The 22,646-nt window shown below is 39.2% G+C and overlaps 1 protein-coding gene across 2 annotated transcripts in view; it reads left to right on the forward strand.

The window, feature by feature from the left end:
- Nucleotides 1-225: 225 nt before the first annotated feature.
- GUCY1A1 (guanylate cyclase 1 soluble subunit alpha 1) overlaps nucleotides 226-22,646 on the forward strand; it is a 35,913-nt gene continuing 13,492 nt past the window's right edge. The window contains exons 1-3 of one of the 2 annotated variants that reach the window (XM_062604106.1): nucleotides 241-387; nucleotides 12,271-12,390; nucleotides 21,771-22,179. In XM_062604106.1, the coding sequence (XP_062460090.1) occupies nucleotides 21,931-22,179 (249 nt within the window). In that variant the 5' untranslated portion in view covers nucleotides 241-387; nucleotides 12,271-12,390; nucleotides 21,771-21,930. Of the gene's footprint in view, nucleotides 388-12,270; nucleotides 12,391-21,770; nucleotides 22,180-22,646 lie in introns of both variants that reach the window. The other variant, XM_062603313.1, reaches the window with a different exon arrangement.

Consider the following 22,646-nt stretch of genomic DNA (forward strand, 5'->3'; position numbering starts at 1 on the left):
ACGAAGCCGGGTTCAAACGCGCCCTCCGAAGCCCCGCTGCAGCCCCGCGTACAGCCACCGCTGCGCCAGCCCCGCGCCGTGCCGCCGGCGCTCCGCGGGCGCGGCTGTTGGGGGCCGGGCCGCGCTCCCGGGGCGCCCGGGGGGCAGCGACAAACCCTCCCCGGGCCGTCACCACCCCCGCCGCGGCCCGCGGCCGCCCGCCCCGGCCCTGATTGGGCCGGCAGGGAGGCCCCTCCCGCCGGGCCCCCTCCCGCCCGCCGGGGCGGCCCCGCCGCCGTGCCGCGCCCGCTCCCCAAATACACCTTTGCGGTGGCAGGGATCGGCAGCGCTGCCCTTCACACAGCCCTTCCGCGGGGCTGCGCGGCCGCGGGTACTCCCCGCGACATGGTGAGTGAGGGGCGCGGACGGGGCGCGGAGCGGGGCGCGGAGCGGAGCGGGGCGGCGCGGCGGGGACCCTGGACAGCGCTGGGACAGGGCGGCGGGCCGTGCCCGCGGGGAGAGGGGAGCTCGGGGCAGGGCCGGGGCCGGTTTTCTCGGCCGGCTCACGGTGTGGGGCTGAGCCCCGTGATTGGGAGTGGGGCGCGGAGGCCCCCTCCTGTCAGCGCCCCGAGCCCCCTGTGCACCTTGCCTTGAGCCAGATGTGGTCCTGAGCGGCGTTATGTCGCGATTTGGGGCTGGAAGCCATCTGGCAGCTCGCAGAGATCTCCAGCCAGGAGGGGTGCTTGTCTGCCTTTGTGCATTGTGAGGCTCTCTAAGAATTTGCTAACTGCCGCTGCCCGTCAAGCGACTCAAACCTATTCAAGCTAGTGTTACTGCATTGTACTTAGGTAAGGTTTCTTATCTGGTTTTCAGAGTAATTCGTATCATTGCATTTCATGACACAAAGACACAAACCTGGTCTTTAATCACATACTCGATATTTTAATAATAACTGCATTTTTGCATTTGTTATTTCATTTCTTTTTATTCTAGGAAGGAAAAATGAAACCCTAGACTGTGTTGTATTCATTATGATTGGCAGTTTACGTTTTCAGTCGATTTTCATTGCTACACCATTCTTTCTGTTTTTGTCAAGACTTTACACTTCTAATTCCTTTTCTGAGTGGATAAGAGTTGTTTCTGTGGCTGAAGTTCAGTGGCCGTTACTAGCCTAGGCCTAGTAGTCCTTGCATAAAATCATCTCTATGTATAAACATGAGACACTTGAAAAGTTTTCTTTCTGCTGTAAAGGAGTACTTTTACACATTGTATGTGCTCTCTCAAGTTCGATCTAATGCTCCTCCTAAAATGGCTCTGTTTTCAGAGCTGGTCACTTTGTGTATATAGGGCGATGGCTTTCTAAGTTCGAAGGATGAATTAACCGGAAAAAATTCCTAAGCAAGGATTCAGTACTGCTAACTATGAGTACTACGCTGAAATTAACTGTCTGCAATGCTTGATTTGGGTTCTGCACTTTCACTGGACTGCAGGTTACACTGGCCTGCATATGGGTTAGTCTAAAGAGAACTGGTAAGAGTTCTGGTAGTTGAAATACTAGTAGGAAAAAAAGACATTTTTATTCAGTCAGATTTTCCACTGTGAAGTCTCAGAATACAGAGTTACAGAAAAATGTAACAGCGCACATTTTCATAACAAGTGTAGACTTTAATTATTTTTCTATGAATAGAACAGTGTTTTACTTATTTGGAAATGGTCTAATCCTACAGGTTTTCCTAAGACTCCCAATGGAGCCACTCCCTTTTCTTGTAGTTAGATTAAGACGATTTGTTTCCATACTACAGAAAGTAGGCATAGGGCAGCATACACTTTCAATCACATTAATGGGTCTGCTGCTTTTCCAGGGTTAGGAACAAAAGGTGGTACCAGCCCATGCTGGAAAGAGATTCCAGTAACAGACCATTTACACAATTATTCACTCAGAGAAGTTAAGCCATTTAAGCAACCAGAGAGTGTGTGCTGATGTGTTACAAATGCAAGCATGGGAAGTTCTCCTTATAGTAGCAAAGTGTCTTGCTTGGATTGTGTTGCTCTGGGGTGCTACATATGGCAATACATTCTGCAGTGCTGATGACTGTTCTCTTTGCTTTGCTTTGCCAATAGCAAGAACCTTAAATGAACTAGATGACTGTAAGAAAGCATGAGGAATACCGTAATGGTGGTACAAAAGACTACACTGCAAATTCTCAGAAGAGAAAAGCAATTGCTGAAATCATGCTGATTTAAAGCAGGCAGGAAATGTAAGGAAGAAGAAAGAAGAAAATCACATCTTGAGATCTCATGGTTGTATTTTTTCCAGTGGAATTCTGTAGCTTGCAGCTATTGCTAGTCATGAAAGTGCAAGATCATGAGGCAAATGCTGCAGGAGAAAGTAAGGAATTTAGTTCTGCAGTGGGTTTTTTAGCCTTTTTTGACATTATCAATAAAATGGCTCACCATCCCCTCTCTCACTGGTTCACTTGCTGAGTATTCACTTATATTATTCAATTAATTTTTTGATGAACTGTTAAAAATGAGAAGTCAAGGTTGGTCTTTAATGTTGTGTCCATAAGAATAAGTACTGAAGTCTTGTGTATGCATCTTATTCTGATTAATGCTTTCTTTAAGAAACCTGTCTTTAACCATTCTATGACAAGCTGTTGCAAAACAGATCCCATAGTGAAATCAAAACATAAGTAAGAGTTTGTAATAAAATATAATACTCAAAACAGCAGTAGCAGTCAAAAAAACGGGGTTGTCACATAATGCAACATAAAATACCACAGCCTTTATGAAGATAAATGCCATATGTTTGCAAATCTAAAAAAAATACTGGGACTCAAAATAAGCAATCCAGGAAGTCGAAGTCGAGTTTGTAGCAAGTGCAGCTATTTTGCTTATAACTGAAATGAATTGTTAACCAAGAGATGTTATAAATTTTAATTTTGTTAAAAAAAAGCACCTCAGTAATCTAAGGAAACTGACAAAATATTCTAAATTATCAACAAGGAAATATGTATTGGAAGATACTGGATGCATTTTGCATCTACTCTGTAGACAAGCAGCCAGTTTCCTTTTTTTATACAAACTTACTCATTTAAGAAGAGTTCAACAGAGGTAAAAATAAGTCTTTAAAACAGTTAATCGGAAACTACAGGATGTGTTATAAGAAATTTTGTTGTAATGATATTTAGAAATCACTGTGTTTCAGCTTGCACATTTTATTAGCAAATGAAAATTGAGCTGTGGAGAGCTGCCATTAGAGCTCCTTTGCTGGAATTCCTTGCACATTTTGTACGATTTCCTTTTTAAAGACCTTTATTGTCTATATGTTTATTAAAATTCACTGCATTTATTTAGATGCTTAGTGTTGCAATTAAGATTTTTAGCACTTGAAATTTAAATTAAGCCAAATCTCACATTTACGTCACATTAAATATTCTATTCAGCATGTTTTGAGCATCTGAGATATGCCTCTAATGCATATGAGATTTATTCAGGAAGTCTTGTGTGACGGGTAGAACAAAGATTCGAGATTATCATTGAACAGATACTGTATTTTTCAGTCAGTGTTCAGGGCATAAGTCTTTGATCAAGAAAGCATCACTGTTCTGGACCGGATATTAGTATCTACTTAATTTTAAAATTCCTGTAGAATTTGATCATGTGCATAAATGGACTTGGGCTTCTGACCAGGGTTTCTAGATAGGGCATAAACAAAGAATTTTATTTATCTATTTTTGAATACAGGCAGCAAAATTTGCTAGAGAAGGGATATTTTTAATGAGTTTTTTGCTTATATATCTACCTGCTATGAAACAATTGAATAGACTATGTTAATATCTCTAACAAAGCATTTTAATTGTAACACAGGTATTGATTGCTACTCGTTTGGTAATATGCCCTTCTTCCCATTGTTTTGTTGTCCTGCTCAGGTGATGCTACTCTTAGCTTAGTGTTAATTCTTCTTTGTCATTTTGGCTGCTCATTTATAAGAGCTCACACAGGATGCTCACTTACTTTTTGCAGATGCAGAGTCCGGAGCAAGCTGACATCTACTCCCTTTTCATAGGAATGCAGGTTTCAGTGCTGTCAGTTGCTCTGCTGCTTCATGGCCTAAGTCAGAACAAATACATTCTTTACAGGTTAATTCTACTTCACTGTAGAGGGCTAGCCCATCCTTGCTTTCCATAGGGCAGGCTGGTATAAAACACAGACCCCCTAACTTCCCAGCTTGTGTCCCTTCAGCCAAAGCATCACAGGAATGAGACACAGGAATCTGTACACTTTCCTATGTCAAAACACAGCACTGCACCAGCTACCACGAAGGAGAAACATGACTGCTACTGCTGAACCCAGGACATTATACCTCACCAAGTCCTGTTCATTGCTTCAGACACTAGGTGAATTTGAGCTTTAGGGCTTCCGCAGGCCTTCAGCCTTTGGGACATTCTCACCCTATCAGAGCATAGTCTTTTGTGATACACACTTCCACTTATTTTTCATTCATATTTCCTATTATATGATAGGGTTTTTAAGCGCACTGAATGCCCTAGCGTTGTGAGTTGATTTTCTTCTTGCATGTTCATACTAGAAGTATCTGTTCCAAGAGAATGGTGCCCTGCTATTAGAAGTAGCCACTTTCTCGTGCAAGTCTGCACCATTAGGTTAATTTCTTACAGGCAGCACACTAACCCTAGATGATAACCAAGTTGTGACTGTACATATGATTTCTGAGAGGGTACTTTTTTCATGAGACCTGCTGTATGTACCTCCTATTATTTGTATCTACCTGAATGTGAAGGGAATGCTATGCTGTCCCTGATTCAGTGCCAGGACCACTTTTTCTGTGCCCTAGGGCAAGGGGAAAAATACCTGAAGACTTGCATCCCAGCATGGGGCTACAGGGCAGAGGGCTGTCCGAAACCCTCTCTGGCTGCTGTTCAGCTATGCCTTGCACTTTATGCATGGCTGTGTCTATTGATTGTTTTGGACAAGTCCATATAGAAAATAGGTCAGCTATGCAGCGGCTCAGGAAGAGAGCTTTAATTATGTGGCTTGTAATCGAGAAAGCAGGGTGTGTGCATCATCATGGAGGAGGCTGGAACCAGTTCCAAAGATGTTATCAAAGATGTTGCAGAATCTAGCCCTTGACAGTTATTTGTATTAGAGAGCTTCAGGGAATATCCCATGCAAGTCATCCAATTGTTTCAGTGAGTAAAAATTTCTTACTAGAAAGCAGTGTGCTAAAATCCTTTGATTATTTTCTCTTCCACAAAAGGAAATTGAAAGAAACATACATTTATGAAGTGAATCTCTTCCCCAGGTCCATTCTGAGGTATTCAGAACAAAAATATATTTCCCTGCTCTTGTGGAGAAAATATATTTTGTGGGAATCTTTCTGGTTTAATTCTGGAATGTCATCGTTTCCAGAGGGTGCAGTAAAACTTATGGTTTCTGTGATGCCACATACAGTAGTTGCTGTTAAACTCCCTGTTTTTAATGAATAGCAGGTTTCCCTATGGTATATTAGATAGTAGTGTGTTATATAGTGATGACTGCCTTTCTAATGCTGACTGAGGTAAAGATATCTTTAATTTAATTTTAACCTCACCTTTCACTTGGCACTTGATACAGATGGAGACTGACAAAAGTTCTTAAGGGAAAGTTGGTTTCTTTCCTCGGCAAATACAGAAACTCTTCGCACATGAAAAAGCAATAGTAAAGGCCTGACTACAATGGAGGAACACCTCAGAAAGACTTCCAGTTCGGTGCTTGGAAAAACTGTGATTTTGCAGTTGCTCATAATTATTCCTATGATTTGAAAACACGAGACAATATACCCAGTTGCTGCCTTCTGGTTAACAGGGAGGGGTGTCTGCTTATATTAATAGCTGTGTGGCTCCCTAGTCCTGACTGCAGGCACCCTGGAGCCTAAAATACTCATTGCAGATCCTGTTTTAAATAGCACTGCTAAAATTTCCCTGTCTTTGGAGAAAGCATGCATCAATCTAACTTTAAATTAACTTATTTTTTTCTTTTGCCAAAATGGTCTTTGTAGTTGTCGATTTGCACTTGTAAGCTGAGAGTGCAAAACCACTTGCCTCATGCTGAGAAAAAAATATTTGGTGCATTGATAAACTGTTCAAATTTTGGTGAAAATATAGCCGTTTGGTTGTAGAGCTCATAAAGCATATTTAGAGGTAGGGTTTTAGGAAATTCTAATGGGATTCACATGGGAAGGGTGGTATGAAGGGAGGGATTGTCTTGTGAAGCTTCTCAAGGATTTTGGTCAATGTGGAACTGATTTTTTTCTTTTCTTCCCCTCAAAATCTTGAGGAAATCATGATAGAATAATTACAGTTAATTTTATCATAGAATCATAGAATGGTTTGTGTTGAAAAGGACCTTAAAGGTCATCTGGTTCCAACCCCTTTGCCATGGGTAGGGACACCACCTCAAATCCCTTTCCGACCTGGCCTTGAGCACTGCCAGAGATTGGGCATCCACGACTTCTCTGGGCAACCTGTGCCACCCTCATAGTGAAGGATTATTTCCTAATGTCTAATCTACATCTCCCCTCTTTCAGTTTAAAGCTATTCCTTATTTTATTGCAGTTAAAGGTTCTCAAACAGGTTGCATAGTACTAATAAAACCAGCCAAGAGGAAATGCCTTTCCTATAAGTAATTACAGAGCCTTTAGAAATGGGAAAGTGAAGTTAAACCAAGTGTGTGTTAGCCATGAACCTATAGGGTGAGGACAGCTTTTTTGTTCTGCTTTTATATATAGCACCTACAGCCTTTTACAAATCCTACCTGCAAAGTATATTTGGATTTCACTTGTAGAAATGTGCAGTATTCTCATATTTATTTTAAAATCTGACTTCAAGTTTTTATCAGCTTTGACCTGATTTTTGTAAATCACTCAGGTCTGCTAAACTCCTGGCCAAAAAAACTTGTGCAACTCAGTTCAAGAAGTCTACATTCACTTCCTAGCTCAGCAGCAGCCTTTCTTTTGTGATTTCCAGCATGACTTATTTCCCCACTTCTAAAAGAGGCATCTGACCCCTTCTTTTCATATCCCATTTTTCTGTCTTAACTATTCAGAAGGCAAACCCTTCAGGTCAAATATCATCTTTTACTCTATATTTGGGTATTGCCCTGATCTTAATTTGGACCTTCTGGGAGGTTAAAGTAGGCAAATAATACACCTAGCAATAGTGACAGAGAAGAAGCAGAATGCAAAATAACTGGCACAATCTGTCTGCTGAGCAACCTGCCCAAGGATGAACTCACCAGACAGAAGGTTAAATACCATTATTTAGGTTTAAGCAAAACCTCCATAAGAACTTTCACATGCTGACCAAGTATTGATCTCACTGACTGAAAGGCAGCCTACACGAATGCTAAAAGGTAATGAAATATTTCCCTTCGCAGAGAAAAAACATTTGGAAGTGTGGTGGCAGTGAAGTAGCATAGAGAGCAGTCTTCCAGTCGTAAGTTAGGCATGGCTTGCAAAACATTTTGGTAGGCTCAAGGAGGCAGAGACTACATTTGTAGTAGGACACAGAGTCTACAGGTGATCTGAAAATCGGCATCAACTTAAATCACCTCTGCACTTACTCTGCATGTTACATGCTCCAAATCTGTGGAAAATGCAGTAATAGTCAATTATATGTGGAAAAAGTCACTGACCATAACACCACCAAACATAACATCACAGCTTAGTCAAAGTTTGAAGTGTGCAACTGTATCATGTGTGAGATAGTGGTGGGCATCATCACAGAATATTCATTCTCTTAGAAGATTAGAGACTGGCATAGCAAATACCATTAAAAATGTTTTTAATGCTTGATTAATGTAATATATGAAATGTGGTTTCATGATATCTTCCTTCCCTTTTTTGCAGTCCTAAGTAATACTAAGTTCTAAGCAAAATTAGGTTTAAATGATAGATAGAGGGGAATTAAAAGCTAAAAGTCTTTTTTCAGATAGGCTTTGAAGTGGTGAAGAGCAAGGAGTACTGATGGAATACAGGATTATGATTTACATGTAGTAAAAACTAAAAAATAACATCCATCCCTGCCCATGTTGTGGGCAGATTTTTGTTAGCAATAAAGTGGGATAGGGAAAAAATGAGGTAAGAAACTGAAATGAGAGTAGTGGTGGCAGAAAAGCATCTAATGGGTTGAAATATTTAAAAAAAATAGTTGTACTGCAGTTTCTGTAATGTACTGTATTTTAAATGGCTGATCTGTCTAATGCTGGAATAAATGCACAAAAATAAGACGGTTTTTGCACGATTTTCTATAACATATCCTCAGTGTTTTCTTTTCCAACTGTTACTCTGCAATCATGAAAACCACTCATAATCTTTAGTAAAATATTAATAAATGCATTCAGATCTTTAATGCTAAACTTAGATTTGGTACTGTCTTTTAACAAAGAGGCTGCATTAATTAGGAATGGAATCCTGTTGTCAGTTTAATATAGTATGGGCAGTGTGGGATTTAGATGCCTGTTATAAACAGAGTTAAAAACCTAGAGCAGGGGTTTACAACGTGAATATGATGCAGAGATACGCGTGATACTGTGAGAACGTAATTTCTCCATTGTCACAGGACACTTGTAAAGTTAGTGCTTTTGCCTCACTAGAACTTGCCGGGTACAAACATTTAAAACAATGTTTTGGATTTTCAACATCACCTAAACTGTAAGCGGAAATGTCAAAGGTTTCTGACCCCATGTAAAGAAAGATTATACACAGTGCAGCAAACTTTCTTTCCTGTTTTGTTTTTACCTGTCGAGAGTGTACACTCCACGAGATTCATGGTGCTTCCGGATGCTTCAGAATGCCAAAAGGCTTAAAAAAAATACTGTCTACATCTTGGCAAGAAGTTCTTCATGGAGGAGATGCTACCATTCTTTATCCTTAAACTTAGGTTTGTAGTTATATCCTCTAGAAACTCATGCCTCTCATTCTCTCCCACCTGCTTAACTATACACATGGTCCCTCAGCCTTTTCATCATGGAATTTCATATATTTCTAGAAGAAGGGGGAACTGGCTATGTAGCATTCTCTGTCTGTGCGCATACACAAATACAGAGGTAAAACTTGTTATCTGTTAGATTTTTTCTTTTATCGAGAACCCAGTAAACAAAAACCCTTAACTTTCCAGTCAAAGGAGCATTTCTTTACAGGGTACTCTATTTCAATGCCATTTAAAACCCATTTGAAGTACTACTCTGAGTACATATGGACTTGCCAGGGCCAGAATTTGATTTTGGTTCATTTTTAGGTTTTCACCCACAGTTCACTGTCCAGTCTGTCTCTCCTTTCACCTCTGAAACAGATGAAATGTTTTCTGTATTAGCTTGAGCTATTATTCACAGTGCCAGTATGCGACATGGCATGTTGGAGACATCTTGTAACCTGGCTCCATTTTTGAAATGAATGTAGTTTCTTAATATAATGAAAAAAAAAAACAGGTATTCAGTGGTAGATGCCCATTTTACAGATTTAGAAAACAGAACATACAGAGTGGTTGTTCTTCTACATTTTGGTGGGAAAAAGTACTTGAAGGACCTTTGATGTGGGATAGGTCCTACATTAAAACTGAGCTTCGCAATACCTGGGTAGTTTATCTGTCATTGCACAAGCTGAAGTGTTGAGATAAAGATGTTTATCAATTACATTTGATATTAATTTTGGTCCTCAGTGAAGTACAACTGAGATGACTCCATTACCTCAATAACGTCAGTGCAGCCAAGATCCCACACAGTCATTGCCTGTCACTTGAGCGTTCAGATTTTAACCTTCAAGGATGACTGGCAATGTCCATTAGTCAGCTGTTATTTCCACAAGCCTATCTGCTGCTACTTCTCCTTAGCTGATGCTCACATTTGAAGCCCTACCCTCTAGAGCAAGACTCTCAAGCTGTGTTCTGTGCTCATTTTTCCTGAGCACTGAAACCCAAAGGCTGCCAGCACTGAAGCATAAATTGCCACTCCTTGAACTAAGAAACTGAGTCCCCTTATAGTTCCTTACCTTCTGTGGTGGCACAGTGCAAGGAGAGCCTGGCTTCCAGTTCTTGGTGATTAGTGACATTAGTGCACTTCTGTGCTGCCTCATTGGACTGCAGGTCAGGGCTTTCAAGTAAGCTAGGTAAGTAGTGCTTCCATCCCAGGATCTCAGATGCCTGTGCAGCACTAACTGGTATTTCAGAAGGCCTGATGGAGAAAGAAAAGAGCCTCCTTATAAACGTATTACGAAAGAGAAGTGAAATATCTTTAAGAAAAAAAAATGCAAAACTATGAAATCTTAAATCAGTAACAGTGTGTATCTGGTCTTTAAATCAGTGGCATTTGAAACAAAATCGTCTGTATCTTCCTTCTCTCCTTTTTCTCTCTGACATAATGAAAGACAGTAGGTATTGCAAAATAGTGCTATGATAAATGAGAAAAACTGCTGTCTGAGGACTGGAGCAAAGTTTTGATCTTTCAGACTCTGTTCTGAAATAGCAGAATCTGTGATGTTAACATTGTTACAGTCAATGCAGTTACACAGGTTGTGAAACGAAAAACTATGGACAGTTGTCCACCATGTATCCATAATAACTCCAGGACGATTACCCATTATTCCTACAATGTACAAAGTTCATGTTGTGTATTATAGAAGCTTACTAGTTTGCATGACATATTTTTTTGGTAAAAGTTTTTCATATGATTCTAGTCTTTTGGAAAATCCAAATCCTCTGGTGAAATCATCCCCCTTCTTTTATGGAAAAATTATCTGCATTTTCCTAGTGAGACAAAGACCTGAGAGTCTTTCCCCAAAAGTCACAAAAGGCTGTGGGAAAAGTAGCAGGAGAATCCTTGTGGTTTAAATACATCTAATTTACTTTTATTACATACTTAAACCCTGAATTTTTACCTCAAATTAGAGGCCAGTGATTGTACATCTGATAAGAGATTCTGCAGTGTGTTCTTTGTTAACGCTTTCTTGGATTTTCATTACTCCAAATTTCTTAATCTCTTTAATCTCTGTTAATCTGAAATGTCTGCCACAGAAATGAGAGAATATCAATGGAATTCGCAAGTATTTCAAGCCAGGCATATGCTCCTGTGCCTGTTTGTGCTCAGCACTCCATCACTGAAATAACCGGAACTGAAGCAGACTCAAAACTTCCAAAAAGATGGATGACATTATTTTTATTTTTGTGGGATTTAATATTCAGCTTTGATACCGTTATAAGAAGCTGCAATTCAACAGTTAATGCACTTGAATCAGTATAAAGCATGGTTTAAGGCATGACAAATCTTTCTAAATGCATCTATTATAACTGGGGAAGCAGCACTGATTGATTCAATCATATTCTATGATTCAAATTGATAGTATTTTTTTAGACATAAGGATGGATCTTCATTGTTTAGCACCCCTGAAAGTTTGGAGAAGTAGCATATATGTCATGTATTTTTTTTTGTGTTAATGCCTCAATAATCCTCTGATTTTCAATGGAAGTATTATTTAAATAAGAAATTCCTTTATAAAGGATCTCACAATTCTAGATCTGAATAACCTAGATTTTTGCTATAGTCTGTCCTATACGGTCCTTTCACTTTTAAATAGATGTGTCAAAGCTGAATGACCCATAAATACTTTCAGCTTACTTTTCTGCAGGGCCACATTTTCACCTCAATCTCTACCACTACCATCAAGGCCAAGGGGAAGTTCCACTTACAGAGTATGTGGCAAACATGGCATTATCTCTGAGTTATGTTTGCATGGTTTATTCTCCCTGCTGCTGTCATTTGCATTTGCTGACGTTTCCTATGCAAAAGTAATCTGAGAAATCTGTGCAATTTGATTTCTTTCACATGCTTAAAAGAGAAGTAGAATAAATTGAACGGAAGGATTTGAAGGATCAGTAACTCTGATAACTCCCAGCAATTGCACTGGAGGCAATAACAAGCATCACAGATTGAACAGTCTACAGGAAGCCAAAATCTGCGTCTTGATTTCTATAATATTTAGTTTTGTTATAGCGGTGGTATACACTAACATCAGGCTAACCTTAGTCATTGAGGGCATATTTGCTGTGATTAAATCACAGCATTAATTTCTCTTAATACCACATGTGCAAGCTCAGTATTTCACAAAACTTCTTATCTTTACTTTGCTTTGTAATTTTAGTGAAAAAGAAGCCTGTGTTTTCAAAGATAATATAAATTTATATATTTGCCATAATTACCTACCTTTCTCTGCTTTAAATGCATATCTGCTGTATTTTCCAGAGTAGTATTAGAAAGCAACTAAGTGATCTGCTCAACAGGGAAATTGGAATTGTAATTTATTCCTAAAGCATTCAGTCTCAGAGGATGGGCTGATAGGCTTTGCAACTGTGGTTTTCAAAGGTAAGATCTACTGCTCATATCTTTATTTAAATTGGCAGATTTTGAAAGGGGTGGGCTGTGAATAGCTGTAGCTGCCCTTACATTTTTGAGAAAAATGACAGGCCAATCAGGGAAATAAAAAATTAAGGTACTCATTTACAATGCACATGCCCAAATCAGCAATTTAAATGGTTTTAAACCTGTTTTCTAGCAGAAACTTTGTAAGCATTTAATAAAAAACGAGGTGCCTGCTGGTCCTGCCTTGCCGATACCATGGAAGAGAACAATTGGGAAAGTAGCTGATTTCTCCTTTTCTTCAGAGCTGCTTTCTTTGCCATGGGCTTTAGCTAAAACAGAATCAGTAGCTGCATGATGGCTGTGAAAACAGCTCTTCACTCATCTATTCCGGTTGAATACTCTTCTTCAGTCAATATATTTTTCTCTATCAGAAAAATGACAAGGACATAACCTTGCTGGTGTGGGATAAATGATTTTCACTAATTAGAAGTTCCTGTTGTTAGGTTTCCATGCATAGTTTTTGACTTCTCCAGAATCTCAAATACCTCAGTTCAGTGTTTACCATCACATCTGCCCACCAAGCTGTGAAAACACAAAACAAAAAAAAGCCTGGGCTTTATTTGGCTTCAAAAATAAGAGAGATGCAAATCAGTATTTCTGTGATAAAAGTCACAGACCTGTTAGGTTAATCTTATTTCTGCTATGTCCAGAAACCAGCTATTGACTTCAACAGTAGTTGGCATGAGTGCTTAACTAAAAATAAATGTGAAAGGTAGTTGTCAGTGATGTTCAGTGCAAAAATGATTGTGTCGACATTCTAAACAGAAGTGGCAGGTGGCAGATATTCAGTCAGAAAACTCTGCAATTGAAATCTACTAATGAAACACTTTGCTTTCTGCAGACCTAGTTTTCAAACAGTTCTTTAAGAAATACAGAGTTCAGAGACCTTTATTTATAAAACTTGCTCTTCGTTGTAATTTCAAGTTGTGAACACAAAGGGAATGTTTAACCATAAGCACCGTCATACCACACTACAATCAGTGTTTTGTATTACTTGACAATGCTTCAGTATCTTTGGGAAAATAACAACAATAATGGTGTTTATGCAAACCTGTGTGTCAGTTGAGGAAGCAGTTCCCCACACTGAATTTCAATCAGATGAATGCATGCATGTAGGAGTCTCAGCAAGATAAGTGTCTTTGAAGAAGTAGGATAATTATTTTATCATCATGCTTCACAGTTAATCCAGACCATGGTTCTCAAATGAGAAGTTACTTAATGCATTGGAAATTTGGATGTTTTAAATAGTTTATTCTACATGATACAGCAATCCTGGCTAAGTCATGTATGCTAGCTAAAAATTTCAGTAAAAAAGTAGTGCGAGATAAAAACTTATTCGATTTTACTCTTATTAGAATAATCGCAAGTATTTTTTTTACATTCCCTGCTCCTAAAAAGAAAGTTTGATCTATGAATTAAGTAAAAATCAGATTTTGTGGGCATTTGAAGTCCAGTTATATGAGAGAAGTTTTATGCATCAGTAAGTTTGAGAGATGCAGTTGTAAGTAGGTATTTGTAAAGAATCAGTAAGAACAACTGTTGATAATTACTTCATATTGTAGAAACACAGCCCTTCTCCTTTTGTGGATTCTAATTTACATTCCATTTGCTGTAGGCAAGACTTACGTCTTTACATCTAACTCTTGATAACTGTCATAAATACCACATGTCCTCAGGACAAGTTTTAATTTTTGAAAGGCTTCTGAAGACCTTATCTTTCTTCTTACGATTTTTATAAAAGTATTGTACTTTCATGGACTGCAAATGTAGATTAAATGCTATATTTAAAATATATTAAAGTGTGAGAATCGTTTCCAGACACTGTGGGTTGCTTTTGGTTTTGCCTGCCCTCACTGCAGCACCTCCTCTGTTTCAATAGTTTCCTCATCTGGGTACCCAGGTCATTTGAGGTGTCAACAGTTATGTCAGTTCAATAGCAGGATTTCTCATTAAAAAAAAAAACAACCAAACAACCTAACTAATGTGTTATGGCTACATACAGCAGGTTATTTTTAGTGTTTGTGAGGTATCGTTGACTCTGCCTCAGGAAAAATGCCCATGAGCAATCACCTTCAAGAGCTCCCACAGTGTAAGCAGGTTGGGGTTTTCAGGGGTAGCACCTCCATCATAAGCTGCTTATCTGGTGCCACAAGCCATGCTTCGAATTGGTGTGAGGGTCCGAAGATGTGCCGCAACCAAAGGCTGCTGTCTCTGCCTGAGCGTGTGAGCAGGGAAGCAGAGAATCAGGTGCTGTGAGGCTGCCTGCTGGGCTTGCTATGGAGTGTTTTCACAGATAGGTTTTGACTCACAGGAAGAGAGTATTTTTCCCACGCTATCTTCTCAGCGTGCCTCCCTGTTATTTGGTCCTGGTGTAGGAAAACATTTACCCTATGAAAGTACATGCGATACTTAAAATGACAAATAGATATTTTTATAAACAACATTTGGGAATCAGTCCTTCCTTTAGCTACATGCCAAAACGTGGGTGCAGTAATTAGGACTCCCCCTGTGCCTTTAATTGAAAGCAGAGATGTGTCTGCAATATAACTTTCACATCTGGAGTCTGGGCTTCTCCCAGGGATATATTTGGGTCCAGGGATTTGCTTCAGACCATTAGAGAGAAATGAGTCAGTCATAAAATTAGTACCAGAAATTCAGTGATACTTCAGGATTTTCCCCTGTCTTTAAGAACACTGTTTTCAATATCAAGGTACCTTATTACAGATCGTATTGCACAAATCATATTATAGTACCACAGAATCATATAGGTTGGAAAAGACCTTAAAGAACATCCGCTACCACTGCCAGGTCCATCACTAAACCATATCCCTAAGTGCCACATCTACACATCTTTTAAATACCCCTAGGGGAAGTCTCAGCCGCTTCCCAGGACTGCCTGTCCCAGTGCTTGACAACCCTTTCAGTAAAGAAATGTTTCCTAATACCTAATCTAACCCTCCCCTGGCACAATTTAAGGCCATTTCCTTGTCCTGTCACTTGCAGCAGAAATGTCTGTCTCATAATGACCTTAAAATGAGACATATTAGCAGTTTTGAAGTTCACTTATGTATTCCTTGAAACTTATTTTCTGCTGATTACAACAGGGACAAGATGGAAAAGGAGATAACTTATTTTCTTCTCTGAAAACAAAGGTAATTATTTTCTTAATCTCCTGACTTTGTAGCTATCTAATGTTGCAGCAACACAGGTCACAATCCATTCAACCTGGAGTACAGAGGAAACACTTGATCGTGTTTCTCTGTTTATTAAAACACTTGATAAAAAAGTTGGAAAGGTAAGGAAATTCCACATTATGTTGGGAGAAAGTCTTTCTTGCAATCAAGGGCTAGATTTTTAGCTTGCCCTAAGCAGTCATGTAGGACAGTCACTAGGATGAATTTGGATTTACTAAAATGTTTGGACTGTTAATAAGTACTTAGCTTAGTGTTGTGGTTTAAACCCAGTCAGGTAATTCATTCGCTCACTTCCCCCCCTTTCTTGCCTTCCCCCTGCTCCCGGAGGGACGGAGAGGAGAATCGAAAAGAATGCAACTCCCACGGGTTGAGATAAGAACAGTTTAGTAACTAAGGTATAACACAAATCACTACTGCTACCACCAATGATAATGATAAAGGAAATAACAAGGGAAGAAAGTACAACACCTCAGCACCAGCTGACCGATAACTCGCCCCCAAGCCCGAACAAGCTCCGACCGCTACCTCCTCCAACCCCGCAGTGCACCAGCCCTTCCGGCTAACTCCCAGTTACCTCCTGGGCATGACGTGCTGTGGTATGGAATACCTCTTTGGTCAGTTTGGGTCAGGTGTCCTGTCTCTGCTTCTTCCCGGCTTCCCCTCCTCCCTGGCAGAGCATGAGGCTCACAAAGTCCTTGGCCAAACCAAAACATCGCTATCAGTTCTGTTCCCAGGCCAAAAGTCAAAACACTGCACCGCACCAGCTACCAAGAAGGAGAAACATGACTGCTACTGCTGAACCCAGGACACTTAGCTATCACTGCAGTTCCATTAGATAGTTCAGTAAGTGCTGTGGTGTCCTGTGGTATTTCCTTACTGCCAAAAGTATACTGTGATTTACAGAAAACTTTTGAGTATACTTATCTTAGAAATAGCCCCAGGCAGAGCTATGTCTGGCTGTAAGGACACTGGAAATGGGCTTGCACAGCACATAATGGCAATCAGTGCTTTGGAGAAAAAATGGTAAAACTACTCCAAAGGGCTCTGGGATATTGACAGATCCGCACTAGGGATGACTCGTCAAAAAGAAGGGTGGAAGTTTGCGGGAACAAGCAGAAAAGTTGATGCCTGATTAAGATATTTTGAGAGCTAGAGTGGAATTTGCTGAATCTAGCAATTTCTTGGGTACCAGTAAATTACTGTGAAGTCTACTGTCCAATATTATGTCTCATCCTGATGTGTAGAGAGGATAATACCCTTTTCATCAGTTATTGCCTTTGCTCAAGTAGCAAAAATCTGTGCTGTGAAAGAGGCTAGATCTTGCTGGAAAAAGGGTACTACTTTGTAGTATAAGTAATGCCAGTGTCTACACAAGGGTGGTCATGATTTAGGATTGAATGGTCACCTGTATCTGGGATCTCCTAGAGCTCAACTCCTCTGCTTTGCAATTTCTTTCTATAGTTATGTTCTTTATGCAGTACAGTTTGATTAATATTTTAATTACATTTATGTTGCTGCTGCAGATTTAGAAATCCCGTCCCTACTGTGCGCTTTCCCTAATATGCAAGTTATACACGATACGGTTTTTAAATTATTCTTGTGCAATGACACGGTTATCCCGTGGTAGGTTAGCAAATGTAATTAGTGTGTTAATGACAGGACCAAATTACTGGAAAGAGGTAAATGAAGCATCCTCACATTTCAGTTGATGGGTTAGTTGCTGACTGGGGAGATGCAGGAAAACATTTCACTCCTCTTCACAAGGACACATTTTTTCCAAGATGTCCTCAACCTAAGTCAACAACTGAACTTTTCTGTTAGGCGTCACCCGCTACCACTAGGAAATCTGAAATCAGATTTCCCTGTCTGCTCCAGTTACTTACATCTTGTGCTCTCTAAAGCAGCAGTACCCAAACAAATTAATGCTTTGAAGGTGTGTGCCCTGCCCTCTGAATGTGTTTAACAGTGAAGCAGCCAGCGAAAGCTTCTTATCTGTACAGAATTTAATAAGCCTAAGAAATACTTACTTTGACTTCTTAAAATATTAACTTACTGATGCGGACTTGTGCAGTTGTCTCTGAGTATTTTAGAAGCCTCCTTAAAATCCTTGGAAACAGACAAATCACAAGGGCTTTGATTCTGTTGCTACACACAGCACTTGAAGTAGAAAAAATAAAGTGTGGATATTGCACTTTAGATTAATAAGACAAAATTATAGGATTTAGTTATTTTCCCTGTATTTGTCTGCTGAGAGGCACAGCAACTGAATCCACAATGAGCTGCTACTGATTGATAGGATGATGGGTACTAACCTGTCTTGCTAGAAGATGATTGTGTTTTGCCTGTGAGTAGAAGCTCCTGCCTTTCTCTGTGCAGAGGCCTAATGACTAGCAAGGGGCAAAAGGCAGGGATTTCTACATCCCATAATGATTGGATCTGAGAGGGAATTGCAAGACTCTGTCTGCCCTAAAGGCAAGCTAGAAATTAACAGCTGCTTCTATTGAGGCAATGTCTACCAGACCACACTGAGCTCCTGCAAGCACTGCAGTCACACTTGTGCTGAAGAAAGGTAGATCCCGTCAGTGGTATCTTCTGACTGCTGCAAAACAAACTATTTTTTTTTCTTAATTCTTGCTCAACATGCAGCAGTTCAACTACCAAAGTGATATGTGTGATTAAAACCAAGAAGTGACATTTTAGCATCATACCATATTCTGTTCCCTCAAGCAAGGGACTCTGAAGTAAAAAGTATTTAATATTGCTTCTGATTTTTGTGCCATATCCATAAGCTAAGATTATAAACCATCATTAGCTACTGTTAACAAGTGGTGATTCTTATAAATGGCTGTATTAATATTAGGGGGGGTTTATGTACGGTTGATTAATTGCATTGTATTTCATGGCCCTGTCAAAGAAATGTTCTAGCAGAAGTAAATATTCAAAAGCAACTAGTAAAAATAAGCATATAGGAAAGCATTTTGGCCTTATGACAAGTATAGATGGAAAAGTACAATGAAATGTTTGCACAAAGCATTTTGAGCCCTCAAGTTATTCTGCTGCTATGACTATACTATGTAAAGTCATCTTCATTTTTCTGAGTGGCACAGTGCCATGTTGCATTCAGCCAGGCACTGAATAAATTGGTCGCTTGTAGTTTGATCTCACAGGAGATTATTTAATTTTAATTTTAAATTTGCTTCCCAAGGTAAATATGACATCAATTAATATGGCAGTGATGGAGAATTCACATGAAACACTGCTGCTCCCCTGGGATGAGATCTCTCAAAGCATATTTGGAGAGGAATTAAACCCAGAAACTTTTCCCATGTTTCCTAATATTTTTTTGTTATGATTAGAAAATGTCTTTAAACACTGTGAACAAAGGGAGGGCTGCTGTTCCTCATTCTTGAAACACAGCTGCAAATGTCAGATTTAACCTGTGGTATGTGCCATCTTTCTTCTATCTTTTTAAGGTCCATTATACTGTTGGAATTCCTTCTGTAGACTCTACACTGGTGATTCATTGTCTTTCTCCTGTCAGGCCTTAAAAAACACTGTCTAATTACTGTTTGAGTGAGACAGGTTTCCCTATAACACAGTAGACTTTTTTTTCCTGAATTTTAGTTAATATATTAAGGGCAAGATGTACTTAGGATACCAGATACAAAGTTGGTGTTTTAATAAAGGAAGACCTAGTACATGCAGGAGAGTTTTGGTTTGGTTTGGTTTGGTTTGGCTTTTTTTTTTTTGGTTTTTGGTGTTTTTTTTTTCAGTATTTGAATCCTCCGAAGGTCATGGAATTAGGTTTTCCAGTTTGTTTCTCTAAAGATGTGATTAAGGGGGTCTTGCCATTGCAGAGGTCAGCAAGAGTTTTGAATTGCTCACTGCTTGAAAATTGTTGATACTGGTTTTGAACTGGGATAAATGTTCACAAAGGACCATCCCATTTGTTTCTGGGAAAACAAGAACATCAGGGTACTTAGAAAAATGGTTCTGTAGGAAGCTTTCCTTAGGAACTGTGTCATCATTATTTGGAATTTAAAGATCTGTATGTTAATGCTACTGGTTTTGTACAACAGTATTATTACTAGAAACATGAGGGATTGCCACTTTCTTGCAAATCAGTGATGATTTTGTCATAAACCGCAATTGGAAGGGGCACAGAGTCATGTTCAGAGCAAGGGCATAAATTCTAGTCCCCTCCAGGGCTGGAAGAGGTTGAATGCGAGTGTCCTGTGGCACAAAGGGTGGCAGGCTGTACTGCAAAAAGAAACTGCAGACACAGTAGGTACATGTCCATCAGCTTTGACTGGACATCAGTGCCCATTTTGCCCCTGAACAGAAGTCCTGGCACAAAATCTTCTTCTGGGACCTCTCCTTCCCACTTGGCAGCTTGCGAAGATTGCAGGTTTTCCAAGTGTAAAATAATGGCATCACTTCCTTCAGATTCTAGCTACCACATCAAATGTAATTTAATTAAAATGCAACATGCTATCATGGAATTGAACCCCCAAGTAATTCCAGATTATTGTCTTCTAGAAACAGAAAAATAATTTTCTTGTTTAGTAATACAAAGGTTAAGTAATGTAAAGTAATGCACGGTTATATAATAGCTCCTGAATAAAAGTACTTTTACATGTATATAATGTGCTTACGTTATAAAGTGTTGCATATATTTATGTATTGAAAGTGTGGTTCTCGCTGGAAATTTTTCACTGCCTCATTTGCTGCACAACAGTATTCAGTAATAAAAAATAAAGCATTACTAATATCCATGCAGTGAAAACAAACTAGTTTCTATGAAAAAACTGAAATCAGAAATATAGAATGTTATGTAAACATTTTTCAACCTCTTGTTCTTAGCATTGTGTTTATTGATTCTTAAAATAATACATTAATAATTCTGATAGATGTCCACTAGAAGCTGGTCTAACACCATCAGTATTACAGTGTGCTTTAAAAGAGCCTTTTCTGCCAAGTATTTTTCTGCAGCATGAGGTCCAAAGTAGCTTCGTCCTGTTTCTCCTTGTATTCATGCCACTTGTGCTAGGTCTACAGCACTCCTCTGCTGTGCCATTTATTCCAGCTGTTTCAAAAGAAGCAGCTCATAACCTGTATCAGGGAATTAGTTATTTTTAACCCTGGTACAGTTGCTGTGTGACCCTAAAAGCCCTTTGGCTGTCTCGGGGGCAGAAATAAGCAGTGTGGTTCACAGGCTGATTAAAGCCATAGTGCCTCTGAAAGAAAGAGTTATCGTACCATATCTCCAGAGAGACAAATCAGCTTCTCCCAGAGCAGCCAAAAGCTCTCTTGTTTGAGTATTATATGAGGATGAGAGGATCTGATTCAATCAAATACACTTAATAGAAAATAAAGCCCTTAATGGAAGAATATTTTTAATATTCAGCCTGAAATACACATAACAAATATTTATTATTAAAATTATTAAAATGAGAATTTCAGATTTTTTTTTTTTATTTAAATGTGTTGTTTGAAAGGTATTACCTTCAAAAGCATAAAAATCCCTTGGTGTTTCCAAGCCACTTCAGTTATGTGGTCAAATTCCCATTAGGGTAGTTGTCATCAGTCAGTGGCTTTTACCCAATGTGCTAACCTTTGGTCTTGGATGGTTTTCTATTCCAGAAGTACAAGTACTAACTTTAGTTATACATCTCTCTGATACAGAAAGGCTGTCTTGGGCATCAAGTAAATTGAAATTTAAGTATCCATAACAAATCATTTTCATTGTGCCATATCATGTAGTTTTTAATAGCTGCTTATGAAGAATTTAAAAGGTTTTCTCATTAGAATTTTGTTCTCTACTGTTTCAGAAGCTTCATCCATCAATGTGATGAAAGATACATCAGATAAAACAACTTCTCTGCCTTAATCACTAGAGCCCAAATTCAGCCAAGAACTTATCCATGCACGCAACTTTAATTACCTGATTCACTGAAGTCAGTAGGGATTATATACTTAAAATGCCACATGAGCTTAAATGCTTTCCTGAGCAAGGTCCTAGAAAAAGCCATTGTTGTAATGCACATAGGATAAAACTAGCACATCATGGGAATTTAAAAGAGAAAATAAATGTTTTTAATTTTTCTTTTCTTTCCTCTTGTTTTGCAGGGGCATACATTTGTTCCTGCGGTGATTTATAGCTACCGATAATCTTCCACAGCGGTTGCCTTATCTACTATTCTGGCATCTTCTGCGCTTGTTGGTAACAGAAGAGAACCATTAAACACAAAGCCAAGTACTGAATCTCAAAGGAGAGACTTCGTACAGTATGTTCTGTACAAAACTGAAAGACTTGAAGATCACAGGGGAATGTCCTTTCTCCTTACTGACTCAAAGTCACATTACTGAGGAGTGTGACAAGGATTGTGCAGAAAACAGCTCTAGAGCAGCTTTGCCCATCTGCAAAGAAGTCCATGAAAAAGATGCTCACGGAAACCTTCCACAAAGGAAAACAAGCAGAAGTAGAGTGTACCTGCACACATTAACTGAAAGCATCTGCAAACTAATCTTTCCTGAGGTAAACAGATCCTGCATAATAATACTGTAATAGCATTCAGTTATAAATACTAAAAAAGCATTTTATGCCAGCCTTTAGGAAGTCTTTTGACTACAGAGTTTGTGTTCCTATGTAGTTCTGTATAGTTTAAATCCTCATTTCATCCTCTTCCATTCCTTCTGGATACAATTTTGCCACAATCAGTTTTGTACACACCATCCCTTCCACTGTATTTCCCTATAGCTTTGCCTTGTATTGGCAACATTCCATTCATCATTTTAATTATTCCTTTAAAATCCATGTATTTCTGTAGCAATTTATTTTGCTTTAGAGATGCAATTAGAGAAACTCTGCCGTGTTACCTAATTATGTAAATTATGTGGTCACCTCATCAGTTCAACTAAGTGAATCCATACTGCTAAGTGCATTAAAATTAAAAGAGCTGTTTTCATGTGCCGTGATGCTAACCTCCTGCCATACTATTTTTA

Source organism: Pezoporus occidentalis, unplaced genomic scaffold (assembly GCF_034315485.1).
Source record: "Pezoporus occidentalis ecotype Australia unplaced genomic scaffold, CSIRO_AGI_Poc_V1 ctg1, whole genome shotgun sequence".
NCBI classification, from domain to species: Eukaryota; Metazoa; Chordata; class Aves; order Psittaciformes; family Psittacidae; genus Pezoporus; species Pezoporus occidentalis.